This window comes from Bison bison, unplaced genomic scaffold (assembly GCF_000754665.1).
Source record: "Bison bison bison isolate TAMUID 2011002044 unplaced genomic scaffold, Bison_UMD1.0 scf7180017864323, whole genome shotgun sequence".
In the NCBI taxonomy this organism is placed as follows: domain Eukaryota; kingdom Metazoa; phylum Chordata; class Mammalia; order Artiodactyla; family Bovidae; genus Bison; species Bison bison.
Window position 1 is genome coordinate 2275648 of NW_011494895.1, and position 13818 is coordinate 2289465.

Sequence of the window (13818 nt, forward strand, 5' to 3'; positions counted from 1 at the left end):
TAACCATTATGTTTGCTTGTGGTTGTCTTTTGTCCTCTTTCTCTAACCCTTGTAGTTTCTGTAAACTGGGTCCTGGCAAAAATTGTGTAGGCGTCTGTGGATGACTAAAGATGAGAAGCTACTCTAAGCAAGATTGAGATTGGACTCAGGACAGTGGGAAGGGGGTTGAGCAGAGGGTCCAGGTGAGTCATTAGGAGGGCTGAGCAGACAGAGTGCTATGGAGATGGAGGCCTCTGGGGTGCAGCATCCTGCGTCCTGGACTGGGTGCAGGGTCCGGACGGCGCCGTTCCCGGAATGGGGAGACGCAGGAGAGGCACTTTCTCATGTCTCTTACTAGTGACAAGTTAGGTTCAGATGCTAAGCAGCGTAGATACAAAGCCAAAACTTGCATTTTTTTTTTAAATCATCTGAAGACTATACAGATTTAGTATGATAAAGATTATGTATAATATGAAGTAGTGTCTTTTGGGTAATGAGCTAAAGTATAGGAGTAAAGTATAGGAAAGTGAGTGAAAATATAATAGTTTCCCTAATGGAAATTCACTAATGACCCATTTTACTTCATTATATTCCTCGAAATGCTTGCTTAACACTTTGTATGAAGCAGGTGCCCAATAGCAATTTGTTAGAGTCAAAACATGAAATCACTCTTCGTTACTGTGCCATGTAATGTTTTTTGCTAATGTCTGTTTTCTAAAGTGCCATTTTTCTGTCTCTTTAACCTTCTGGGATTCTTCTTTGATTAGCAAGGTTGCAAAACTCAGTTTTATGAAGTTAAAAAAAACAAACAATAGGGTGCTACAGCCAGTGACTTGATTATTTTTTATAATTTATCATCAAAGAGCAGTTATCTATGGTTTAATTGCTTATTGATTTATTAATAAGTGTATTAATGTTACTTATTAAATTGTTATTTTCTATTTATTAAATTATTATTATTTATTATTAATTAAATACTTTTAATGACCTAAATCAGAATTTAACTACTGCCTTTGCATTTTTATAGAATGGCTTTAAGTGTCATTGTATGTCTGAATCTCATCAGAGACAGCTGTTGCTGGCTTCAGAAAATCCTCAGCAGTTTATGGATTATTTTTCAGAGTAAGTAACTCAACACCATCTTTATCTCATAAGCTTTATTCAGTTGGACATTTAAGAGATGCTTAATATTTTATATATTAGAGGCTCTGTTTATTCCTTACAAATTAATGTGATAGCTGCATTAACTTTGTGCTCCATTTTTGTCTTCTTTTGACAACTTATCATTGTGTGGAATTGTTAAAAAAAAAAAAGTATTTCTCATGATTCAGTCTTTCCTTCTTTCCACATCAAACATAATGAAAAACTGACTTTCATTCTAAAATAGCTGTGGCTGAGAGCACAGCTCTGGAATCAGACTGCCTGACTTTTAAGTCCTTCAAACCTGGGCTCTCCACTTAGGAGCTGAGTGACTTTGGCTGAGCTTCCAGAGTTTATCTATAGATATTGTATCTTCTCAAGTATTGTCTTTCCTTCATAGGGTTTATGTGAAGATTCAGTTCAGGTCAGTTGCTTAGTCGTGTCCAACTCTTTGCGACCCCATGGACTGCAGCATGCCAGGCTTCCCTGTCCTTCACCGACTCCCAGAGCCTGCTCAAACTCACATCCATCGAGTTGGTGATGCCATCCAACCATCTCATCCTCTGTCGTCCCCTTCTCCTGCCTTCAACCTTTCCAGCATCAGGGTCTTTTTCAAAAGCATTAATTTTTCGGTGCTCAGCTTTCTTTATGATCCAACTCTCACACAGGTGAAGATTAAATGAGTTAATATTTTTAAGCGTTTAGAAGAGTACCCAGTACTTGATTAATATTAGCCGTTAATTATTAATATTATTATCATTTCAGTAGAGAGGTATTCTGAAATTCTGAACGGTGATACGTTTTACTATGCATTGTCATAACATCTTCCTCATTAATGCCGGTCAGTGCTTTAGAAACACCTTTAAGTATTAGGAAGCGAGTCAAATCATGGTGGTGGATACTAGTTTACCAAATTTCTGTTTTCACTTGGAAGCTGAGATTTTATATTGGCAACAAATATTGTCAATTGTTTTCCTTGATATCAAAGGCTCATTTGTTTATTTTTGAGAAGAATAGGTACTGAATATTTAATTTGAAGTAACTGTTGTCTGCCTGTCTGTCATTTCTCAAATTCCAAGTGATGCTTTCATGTTTCTGTGCTGGTTGGGGTTGGGAGCAGCCTTCTTTTCCTTTTCATCTGTAAAAATTGTATTTGTACTTCACCACCCAGATTAAAGATTGCCTCTGCCTCTTGGTATCTCCCTCAAGGTTCACATGGTATCTTATTACATCTCTTTTTCAGGTTAGCTTAGCCAAGCAACAGTTTAGCTTCTGTTATGGCTATGATGGTTCTGCTAGGTTGTGACCTCGGTGAGGGTTTGTATCTTACTCACCTATGTTTGTCTGGCACTTAACATTGTGCGTAGCTCAGAGGGACACATTAAGTGCCAACTTCACATGGAAAAGGCAGTTTTGTTATTGATAGAATGGGGTTATTACACCACATTTACTGAGAGTTCATGAAGCGTGAAACTTCATGAAGCACCCTCTCCAGAGACCCATGGTCACCTTGTGCCTGCTTCACCAAGACAAAGTTTCACCTCCAAACCAACTGTTAACTTTAATTGTTGAAAGCTATAATCTTTCAGGATTCTTCCCTCGTTCAATGTTTAAAGGTTCACAACAGATGTTCACGTAGATATTTCACATATCATTTGCTCATGCAAACTGTATGATGGCTTAAATTTCAGGAAGATGATGCTGTATATTTGTAGAAATTACCTTAATGCTTTCCCTTCTTGCATTATTAGGGAATTCCGAAATGACTTCCTAGAACTTCTCAGGAGACGCTTTGGTAAGCACCTTAAGTCTTGTGCACTCAGTGACTTTGTAATCTAATAATCTGCTCAGGGTCTGCCATGTTGTATTTTGTTCTCAGGCACCAAGAGGGTTCACAACAACATTGTTTACAATGAGTACATCAGCCACCGGGAGCACATCCACATGAACGCCACACAGTGGGAGACACTGACAGATTTTACCAAGTGGCTGGGCAGAGAAGGTGAGAACAAGACATGATGTGAACGGCTGTTCCATGGCTGCACGTGGGCAGGGAGAAGATGGTCCTGTATTCTGCTCAGTTGTGTCCAACTCTGTGACCCCGTGGATGGAAGCCCGCCAGACTCCTCTGTCCACTTTCTGTGTAAATTTACGGGAAAGAGGTTGAGTAGGTCAGTTAGAAACTGGTGGAGAGGAGTGCCTCCTGCAGGGTTGCTTTTGCACACTGCGGGCGTGTAAGGGCGTCTGGAGCCATTCTCTTGATGATGCCAAGGTTTATCACTGAAGCATCCAATCGTTAGGTTGAATATCAACCAAGAGGTACCTGTCTTCTTCCAGTTTTTTTCCCCCACATTCATTTCACTTTCACAAACTCTTGTTAAGGCAATTTTTAAATTTGCTGCCTCTTCTCCCATTTCTAATAGGATAAAAAGTTCAGGAAAAGAAAAGATGAAGAAATTTCTTTTATTATTGTATTACTTATTCAGTGTGTTTCTTTATTCCATTTTGGGGGTAAGTTTTCTGCTAGTGAAGTCAGCAGGAATATCATGTACTCAGTGGATGTTAAATGCTTAGAGACAGTTGAATAATTACTAAGCAGGATAATCCATTTTTTAATGTTTCCCTTCTTTCAATGTGTTGGCGCAACCTAGTCAAAAACCAAAATAATATTTTTTTCTATTTAAAAATTCTAGAACGTATTCCAATTAAAATCTAAATGTCAGTAACTTTAAATATGGAAAATTCACATACTGTATGAATTTGTGTATTTGAACATGTTTGAATGAGTATACTTGAATGAATGAGTAATTACTGTAGACAGATCACATTTATATTTGCTTTCAGCTTTGATTGTGTACAAAACTAATAGTATTGGTTACTTTTTTAAAGGTTTGTGCAAAGTGGATGAGACACCAAAAGGCTGGTATATTCAGTATATAGATAGGGACCCTGAAACAATCCGCCGGCAGCTGGAACTAGAGAAAAAGAAGAAGCAGGACCTTGATGATGAAGAAAAAACTGCCAAGTTTATTCAAGAACAAGTGAGAAGAGGTCTGGAAGGAAAAGAGCAGGTGGGCATCATCCAGAGATGCAGCAGACAAAGGTCTGAAGAAGCACAATCACTTATTTGCCTTGAACCACATTTTGTAGGAGAAAGCGTGTGGCCTGGTATAAAAGCCCAGGTTGTGGAGTGGAGACAAAGCTGCGTCACTTCCTGACTTCACATGCTTATGTAACCGTGTAATCTTCTAAACCTGTTTTCTCATCCCTAAAATAGAGTCAGTACCTAAAGGTGAAGACGTGAAAAAGTCAGTTCAACTAATTGTAGCTAATGCAGTGCTGGGGAAGACCACAGTGTGTGGGGACACAGAGGGCCGGTGCCTGCCCCAGCCTGGGGTGACGCAATATTATTTAAAGGCAGATACAGCCCCCCAGGCTGAGAAGTCTTGAGGAGTTCCTGGGCCAAACCCAGGTGAACGGGGAGGGAAGGCGTGATAAAATTGTTTCAGCCATTAGAATAACTAGATCAAAGCACTTATTTCAGCAGATAGTTATTGGTCACCTCTGTGTGCCAGGCGTTCTTATAGGCACTGGGGATCCAGTAGTGGAGAGAAGATGAAAATCCCTGGCTTCAAGGAGCTTGTATACTAGATGTGTGTGAGAGCAGGAAAATACAGCCTTGTGTGTATGTGGAACTACTAGCCATTGAGTATTGTTAAAAGCTTCTTATTGTGATGCAGCATGCATAAAATGTATGGCATGCATGAATCTTACGGTTACACTTCCATCAACTTTTACGTATGTATGTGTCTTGAGATGAATGGATGGGTTGATCGAACTATAGGTAAGTAGATAGTCCATGTGGCTACCACCCACATGAACATATTAAACATTTCTAGTATCCTAGAAGGTTCCCTCATGCCCATTCCTAACCAGGACCCCTTGTCCCCAGAGAAGGAAGCACTGTTCCAACACACTATTATTAATTGTGGGTTAGTTTAACCTGTCTTTGAACTCTGTAAGAATTGAATCATCTAGTATGCTGTCTTTTTTATTTATGTATTCATGCATTCATTTATTTTTATTGATGGTATGTTCTCTTTGTGTCTGGCTTCCTTAGCTCAACATAACGTTCTGTGCGTGTCATTCACCATGTCCTTTCCCATTAGTGCTGCTCTTCTTTTTGATTGATGTATAACATTTCATTTTATGACTATAACAGTGTTTATCCGTTTTCCTATTGAGAAGCATGTGGCTTGTTTCCAGCTCCTCCCACACCCCCCATAGGATGTCTTTATTGGAAGATGTTTACAATACATGTAATCTCTTATATAATACCTTAACTGTTTTAGATAGTGAGTTATAATTTAGAGCTCTTGAATATTTATTGTTAGTAAATGCACTGTGAACCAAACCTTCGAACTCTTTTTTTTTTTAAGGAAGTCCCTGTTTTTACGGAATTAAGCAGAGAAAATGATGAAGAAAAAGGTACTTTTCTTCCTGTTTGAAAATGGATGCTTTTATATTGGCCCTGCCAAAAACTAGCAACATGTTTGGGAATAGGACATATTATCTACCTGGACTGCTTTATTCTCATTAGTAAAATGAAAAGGTGATAACAATGAATTAGATGGAATGCCTTCAGCAATGAATAACCAGACTGAGTAAAATTAGCCTAAACGGTAAGGAAATACTTTGCCATACCAAGACTCCGACTCCCAGAGATAGGGTGGTTCTGGATGTCACACTGTCAGCAGCTGGACACAAGGTGGCTGCCAGCACTCCAGCCATCATATGCAGACCCAGCCTGTCCAGAGGAAAACAGAGAGCCTGTTTCTCTTCTGGAGTCCCCTATGAGCAAGTAAGCTTTTCCTAGAAGACCTTCTTCCTAGCAGCAGGTTTCCTTTTGAATGTCATTGGTCAGACTGTATCTTGTGTCCCCCCTCAAAAACAGTCACTGGGAAAGGAAATGGAATGATTTTGATTGGTTTAGACCAAAGAACCATACTTATCCCCTCCCACAGGTCCCACCTCTTAGTCCCATCCCCTTGGGTGTTAGGTTTTCAACGTTTAGATTTGGGAGGGGACACACCCGTTCAGACCATAGCATCCTCCAAGCTATGTGTGAGGCCTTCAGACACCGAAACAAGATGGGATTCCTGTTACCAAAGGGAGAGGGGAGGCGGAGCAGGGAAGGGGTCAAGGCCACATTCTCTGTCCAGTGAAGATCTCTCCCTGCTCTGTAAGCACCACTTCAGTATATTTTACGGGAGTTTATAATCTCTGGGTAGGAGCATTCCAGCTCTCATTTATTCAAAATGTCCATGAATTTCTGTGTGGCTTCTTTGTGGTATTTACCTGATGTTTTGCTAGAATTTTCCCCAAATATATATCGAATACCAGTTCTTTTCTTCCAGTTACATTTAATCTGAATAAAGGAGCCTGTAGTTCAGGAGCAGCATCTTCCAAATCAAGGTGAGCCATGTGGACAGGTATCTTAGAACTTGAGAGTTTGGGTGGAATGTTGATGACTATCTTAAAAGGTGCAGGATTGTGAGTTATTTTTTCTAGTTGTCATTTTCATCTCTCTTTGTTTTGTTTAATGGTTGATTGATTTTTTTCTTAGAAATTGTTTTTTTCTTATTTGTCTGTGATGAACTGATTCTGTTTTTTGAGGAAAGCTCATGTTTTATTAAAATGCTTCACATGGTAAACATGTACTACTCCCTGACTCCACTCAGTGGTTCTTTGTATGCTATGGCAGTATTTATTTTTCTATCATAGCCCACTGTGTTAGCTGGGGTATACACTTTTTGTTTTACCTGCTCTGTTATGATTTTCTGAGAATAGAGACTTAACTTCTCCAGCTGTCTCCTTAGCACCTGGTAAAGTATAAATGCGTTAGTAGACACTCAGTAGCAATTGCCTACCCTTCTAAAGGGTGTGGTACTGAGCTGGAGCTGACCAGCCTTTTCTGTAAAGGGCCACACAGTGAGTATTTTAGACTTTGTTGGCCGTGTGTCTGTCACCACTTCACGTAACTGTGCTATCGGACTGAGGAAGCAGCCATAGACAATACGTAAGTGAATGAGCCCGGCTGTGTTCCAGTTCGATCTCATTTATGAAAGCAGGCTGGGTCTGGCCCTCAGGCTGCAGTGTGTCAAGCCCTGGGATGGCCTGTGGTTGGGTGTTTGTGTCTACCCTTCGTGTTCTCTTTTCTCGAGGGCCTCATGTGTTCTTCCGTCAGATGTGCACGTGCTGCTTGTCATGTGGGGTGCACTCAGTTTTAGTCATGGAGGTTTAAACATGGATAGGTGTTCAGGAGGACACCGGTATCTGGTGGAATTTATCTTTTGAGCTGGATCATATTTGCTATTTTTCTTCATATTCTACATGATGCTTATTTCTGTGCTGTGCTTAGTCACTCAGTCGTGTCTGACTCTTTGCGACCCCATCGATGTAGCCCCCAGGCTCCTCTGTCCATGGAGATTCTCCAGACAAGAATATTGCAGTGGGTTGCCGTTTGCTTCTCCAGGGGATCTTCCCAACCCAGGGATCAAACCCAGGTTTCCCTCATTGCAGGCAGATTCTTTCCCAGCTGAATCACCAGGGAAGCCCAATGCTTATTTAACCTAATTCAATTTTTTGTTGGGTAGAGGGTTTTTTGTTGTTGATTGTTGTTTTGTTTTGGTGTTTTGTTTTGTTTTTTTTTGGTTAATCACAATGGTATAAATTCAGCGGCATTAAGTAGATTCACACTGTGGTACAACCATCACCACCACCCATCTACATGACTTTCATCACCCCAAACTGAAACTCTGCACTCTAAAAAATAACTCCCCACTGCCCCTCCCCTCAGTCCCTGGTTACCTCTGTTCTGCTCATCTTGTCTTTATGAATCTGAGCAGAATCATACAGTATTTGTCCGTTTGTGTCTGGCTTCTTTCACTTAGCACAACATCTTCAAGGTATATCCATGTCTTGGCTTGGATCAGCATTTCTTTCTTCTTTAGTCTCGATGGAAATGTCCCCTTGTACATGTAGACCACGCTTTGTTTATCCAGTCATCCATCGTGAGCGTTTGAGTTGTTTTCGCCTTTTGGTGCTTGTGGTTAATGCTCTTCTGAACATCAGTGTACAAATATCTGTTCACATTCCTGCTTTCAGTTCCTTTTGGTGTTTATCCAGATGTGGATTTGCTGGATTACACGGTCATTCTGTGTTTAATTTTTAAAAGGTTTTCCACAACAGCTGTACCATTTTACATTCCCACCAGCATTTGCACAGGGGGCTCCAGTTTCTCCACATCCTTGTGAACATTTGTTATTTTCTGTGTTTTTTTTTAATAGTAGCAGCCTAATGAGGGTGTTTCATTTTGGTTTTGATTTGCATTTCCCTAATGATTTGTGATGGTAAGGATCTTTTCATGTGCTTTTTGGCCATTTATAATCTTTGGAGAATCACTTATTGCCCATTTTTTAACTGGTTTGTTTATTATTCAGCTTAGTTTTAAGAAAAAGTAACAGCTTTAGTACAACTCAGTTTCATATTTTGTAAATACGACAAAATAATTAGACTGGGAGGGTTCAGTGAGTCAGCAAATATTAATGGAGCATGTATTTGAGTCACAAGATAGTTACTGCTACTTCACAGGGAGAAAAAAAAATATATATATATATATATGGATATATGTAGTCTCTCCCCTCCTATGAGAGAGGAGTCATATATACAAAGAGTTTTATATGAGGTGGAGCCAGGTGCCTGCCCCAAAGTGCTCTGGCAGTTCGAAAAAGGACACAATCCATGAAGTCTCATGAAGAATGGATCTTAAAGAATTTCGACAAATGGAAATAAATGGAGAGACTATTTTAGGTACAGAGAGGCATGTGCAGAATTACAGAGGCTTGGACAGGCATGGCTCAATCAATAGCAAATTGTTCAGAATGATAAGTATACCTAGTAAATCAGGGATGGTATTCTGGGGCCAGTGGTGACGGTTGTATAGTAGCACCCAAAAGCTGAGAATGTGCGCTGTGAAGACCTCAGGCAATCAGAAGTAATAAAAAAATTCACACTGAATGTTGAAATCTTTGTTTTAAAGAAGTGGAACCAGCAGCACTGTGCTGGACTTCCGCTGGCTGTCTTACAAACCTCTCACCTGGTTGATCCTTGCGGTCCAACTAAAGTTGGGCCACATTACAATCCCTGTTCATAGCTGGGGAACTGGGACGTAGGGAAGATTGCTGAGGGTCCTAGCAGAAGTAGAAAGAAACCCTCGTGGCCCCAGCCCTGAGGCTGATGCTGTCGTCCCTGACGGTCACACAGGTAGAGTGGCGCTGACTTGGGGCAGGGACAGGAAGGGCTCCGTGCTCCCAGTCCTATGAGTGAGGGACATGCCCGTCATTGTTTGACTAATCTGTAGTTAACCGTGTTTAACAGGCTCCTTCTGTGTTGTTCCTTTCACCCATTATAAAGCCTGCACGTTTGCAGTTTTTGTTAACAGCGCATTCCTCTTCCCCTCAAGTTCTTTGGGACCAAGTGCCCTGAAAACGATTGGGACCGTGGCATCAGTGAAGCGGAAAGAGTCCTCCCAGAGCTCGGCTCCGTCAAAGGAGAAGAAGAAGAAGAAGTCTGCCCTCGATGAAATCATGGAGGTGAACTTTATGAACTGCTTGTCCACTCTAGCTATTTGGTGAACGATGTGATTCCAACCAAGGAGAGTTAAACTGTTTCACCAATTATGAGATTAATACAAAGGGAGGAAAATGTGCTCAGGCCAGATTAGGGGCGAAGAGCCCAGATGCAGTTCCATCTGAGTGGAGCCAGAACCTCCCTAGGTAGGTGCCTCAACTGCTGTCTGCAGAACTCTTCCTGAAATTGTGGTCAGTAGATTTCGTTTAGAAGGACCATTGTGGTGATTGACGCCAGAAATAAAAGCTCTGCTCACCTTTGGTGGCTCAGAAAATTGGCATCCTCCAGGGATCTCTTCTGTGGCCTCTTAACTTCCACTTAACACCTCCTAGCTGGGAAGAGAACATTTAGACATATTTTTAATTTGATTAAACCAGATAGCCAAATTTATGTGACATCATTGAAAACCTGTGATTATCTGACTTAGAGCTATACCTTTGCTTTAAATTTACCTGAAATTCTGGAGTCATTCTGCAGAAGGTTCTTAATATATCCTTAAATACACAGTTCTCCCTTTCACCCCACCACCTTCCCTCATCAATAAATTTATGAAATCTTCAAGTTATTTATGAAGAGAAAGAATAAATGGGTTCAAGAGACTGATTATTTTCCCTCTTAACATCATTTTCTCCGGGCTCCTCAACCTTTTTCCTTCATTTGTGAAGGGATAGGAGGAAACTGGTCTTCCCTATTATTGGAAAAACAGAAAACGCAGGGCAGTCAGAACAGCTTGAAGTATAACATATTGCGTGTACACTGTGAGATGTGTTCATTCTAGCATTCAAGCCATGCAGAGTTGCTGTTATGTGCTGGGCATCATGCAAGGTCCTGCATGTGTGCAGTAGGGAGAAAAACATGGACCCTGCGTGTCATGGAGCTTTTGCTCTAGCAAAGGAGATATCCCAGACAAAGTGAACCAGTGGATGAGTATTCACAAAATGTGAAGCCCTAAGGAGATCTGAAGGCAGGGAGTGGGGAGATAGTTTGTTCCCTAGCTGAGGCGGGGAAGATCGCTACTTCAGTCTTCGAAAGGAAGATCCACGTGGCTGGAGCCCAGTGAGCACTGGAGTGGTGGCATCTGACGTTAGAGAAGGGGCAGCCCCGCAGAAGTCTTAGAGCCCATTTTGAATATAATTAAGTGAAACAGAAAGCTGGATCTACCTGCTTAGAATATAACATGCCAAGTTTATAGGGTATTCTTTGTTCACATTGGGGAGTCGGCAGAATTAAAATGAAATTTCAGGTCAACCAAAGAATGGCATTGTTCATTCCCTTTGATAGGGTTAACTAAGCAGTTGAGAAAGAAAAAGGTGTGAGATGCACTTCTGCTGGTGGTTAGCATGTTTCCTTTTGGTCACCCTTTTGTTTACATCTCTCTTGGATGTGTTTTCCTTCTCCTTCATTTGACAGCTTTATCATCCTTGTCAAACAGGGAAGCTCCTTTTTGTCATCAAACTGTATACCCAAGTACACTGTCCTAGATTGGTCCATAAGAGTTACATTTTTACCCCTGAAAACATCACCTGTTTTCCGTCTCATGACAGTCTGGGGAAGGAAGGAGCGGCGGGACTGTGTGATATTGGCAGGCAGCCTTGCAGTTTGACTTGATAGAAGCTGTTTATCTTCTTGGTCAGTTGATTTGCCTGTTCCTTATTTTCTTAGAGTTGCTTTTTTTCAATCAAAAATAAATTGCAGAAAATTTTATCAGAGCTTGCACATTATATCAGTCTTCTGTGAAGTGTGTTTTATGGAGTTCTTTTGCTACATAGAATGTTATTAGAAATAAACTGAATATTTTAAAGAGGCAATTGTTGGAATGTCTCATGTGTCCTTCAGATTGAAGAGGAGAAGAAAAGAACTGCACGGACAGATTACTGGCTGCAGCCTGTACGTATCCCACTGGGCCTTCTTACATCTAAGTGTGTTCTTCTGTGTGTGCTAAGTTGATACAGTTGTATGTCCAACTCTTTGAGACCCCATGGATGGTAACCTGCCAGGCTCCTCTGTCCATGGGATTCTCCAGGCAAGAATACTGGAGTGGGCTGCCATGCCCTCCTCCAAGGTATCTTCCTGACCCAGGGATCAAACCCACTTCTCTTGTGTCTCCTGAATTGCAGGTAGATTCTTTACCGCTGAGCCCCATGCTATTAAGTGAATGATTTAAATGGTCTTTGATATAAATGGCTAAATTTCTTAAATATCTGTCATTTCTGGAGATACATTTATAACTTTAATGACTCATCTGTGCATCTGTTCTGTAAAGTCCTGATTGTACCTTTGTTGGAAGGTAGCTTCCTGTTCTTGAACCAGTAATGTGCCTTGAGTTTAGTGCCAAATTTTTCTAAGGACCCCTTGAATTTAAGTCTAGAATTATTTTCTGTTTTGGCCATCTGTGAAAGACCTAGACTAGTTGAGATTGGTAGGTAGAAGTGCTGGATTTCAGGGAACCTTCACTGTGGAAATCAGCCATGAGATATGCATTTTTTCTCTTGGTAACCAACTGTGTTGAGTTAAAAAGAGAAAGAAGAAATGAAAGATTACTAAGAAAATGTCTTGCCATTGTGCTGGGAAGGCTTCCAACTCCAAAGGGTCTTATTGAGACAACAGGTAACATTTTACTATGATTTTTTTGGAGAAAATGGTTTAAAATATAGTATCAAAAGAGGAAAGGTAATTGATATTGTTCCTTCCATCTTTTTTTTTTCCTAGGAAATCATAGTGAAAATTATAACCAAAAAACTTGGAGAGAAGTATCATAAGAAGAAGGGGATTGTAAAGGTAGGACTGTGAAGCTAGGGATGGAATTTGGGAACAGAGCTGGTGGGGGGCTGAGTAAAGCCATCTTGCTGCTGCTGCTGCTGCTGCTAAGTCTCTTCAGTCATGTCCGACTCTGTGCGACCCCATAGATGGCAGCCCACCAGGCTCCAGCCGTCCCTGGGATTCTCCAGGCAAGAACACTGAAGTGGGTTGCCATTTTCTTCTCCAATGCATGAAAGTGAACAATGCAAGTGAAGTCGCTCAGTTGTGTCCGACTCTTAGCGACCCCATGGACTGCAGCCTACGAGGCTCCTCTGTCCATGGGATTTTCCAGGCAAGAGTACTGGAGTGGGGTGCCATCACCGTCTCCGAAAGCCATCTTGATACTCCTCAAAAACCAAGTCCTAGCAGCAGAAGCAGTGTGTCTAAGGATTTTGATGGCTGACTGCACAATGGTTGGAGAAATATTCTGTTTCCAGCCATAGTATAAACTGTGGTTTGCTTTCTTACTGGAGCAAATAGTATAGGTGTCCATGGCCATGTCTTAAAAAACTTCAGCAAGTACACCTTATGCATTCCCATTGTTGTTGACAGGCAATGAAATGATGCCCCGGAGTTCTAAGGAAGACTTCCTTGTGTTTAACCTGAGAGGCTTATCTTGAGTGCCCTAGGATTTTAAAATTTAAAAATCAGCTCTCTAGTCTTTTTCTTTCTTCTGCTTTTCCTAAGTATAGTTTCATGCTAGCAGCCAGCCCTTGTGCCTGCATAAATTACCCTCCTAATGTATTTAAACAAGGCAGAATTGTTCCTCTCGCTATATGTCTTAAAGACATTCTAAGATCGCCAGCCTTTTCCTTCCAAGTGAAAACCTCAACTAAACTTTGAATTGAACTCTTTAAGGACCATCAGATCAGATCAGATCAGTCGCTCAGTCGTGTCCGACTCTGCGACCCCATGAATCGCAGCACACCAGGCCTCCCTGTCCATCACCAACTCCCGGAGTTCACTCAGACTCACGTCCACCGAGTCAGTGATGCCATCCAGCCATCTCATCCTCTGTCGTTCCCTTCTCCTCCTGCCCCCAGTCCCTCCCAGCATCAGAGTCTTTTCCAATGAGTCAACTCTTCTCATGAGGTGGCCAAAGTACTGGAGTTTCAGCTTTAGCATCATTCCTTCCAAAGAAATCCCAGGGCTGATCTCCTTCAGAATGGACTGGTTGGATCTCCTTGCAGTCCAAGGGCTGTCTTTGTT

The 13818-nt window shown here is 41.3% G+C and overlaps 1 protein-coding gene across 1 annotated transcript in view; it reads left to right on the top strand.

Annotated features, from left to right (window-relative positions):
- The window catches only part of KIN (Kin17 DNA and RNA binding protein), a 26231-nt gene that overhangs the window by 3339 nt on the left and 9074 nt on the right, over window positions 1–13818 (top strand). The window contains exons 2-10 of the mRNA XM_010853144.1: window positions 1007–1101; window positions 2871–2914; window positions 2999–3121; window positions 4009–4190; window positions 5559–5607; window positions 6537–6594; window positions 9644–9773; window positions 11647–11697; window positions 12520–12588. Of these exons, the coding sequence (XP_010851446.1) occupies window positions 1007–1101; window positions 2871–2914; window positions 2999–3121; window positions 4009–4190; window positions 5559–5607; window positions 6537–6594; window positions 9644–9773; window positions 11647–11697; window positions 12520–12588 (801 nt within the window). The remainder of the gene's footprint in view (window positions 1–1006; window positions 1102–2870; window positions 2915–2998; window positions 3122–4008; window positions 4191–5558; window positions 5608–6536; window positions 6595–9643; window positions 9774–11646; window positions 11698–12519; window positions 12589–13818) is intronic.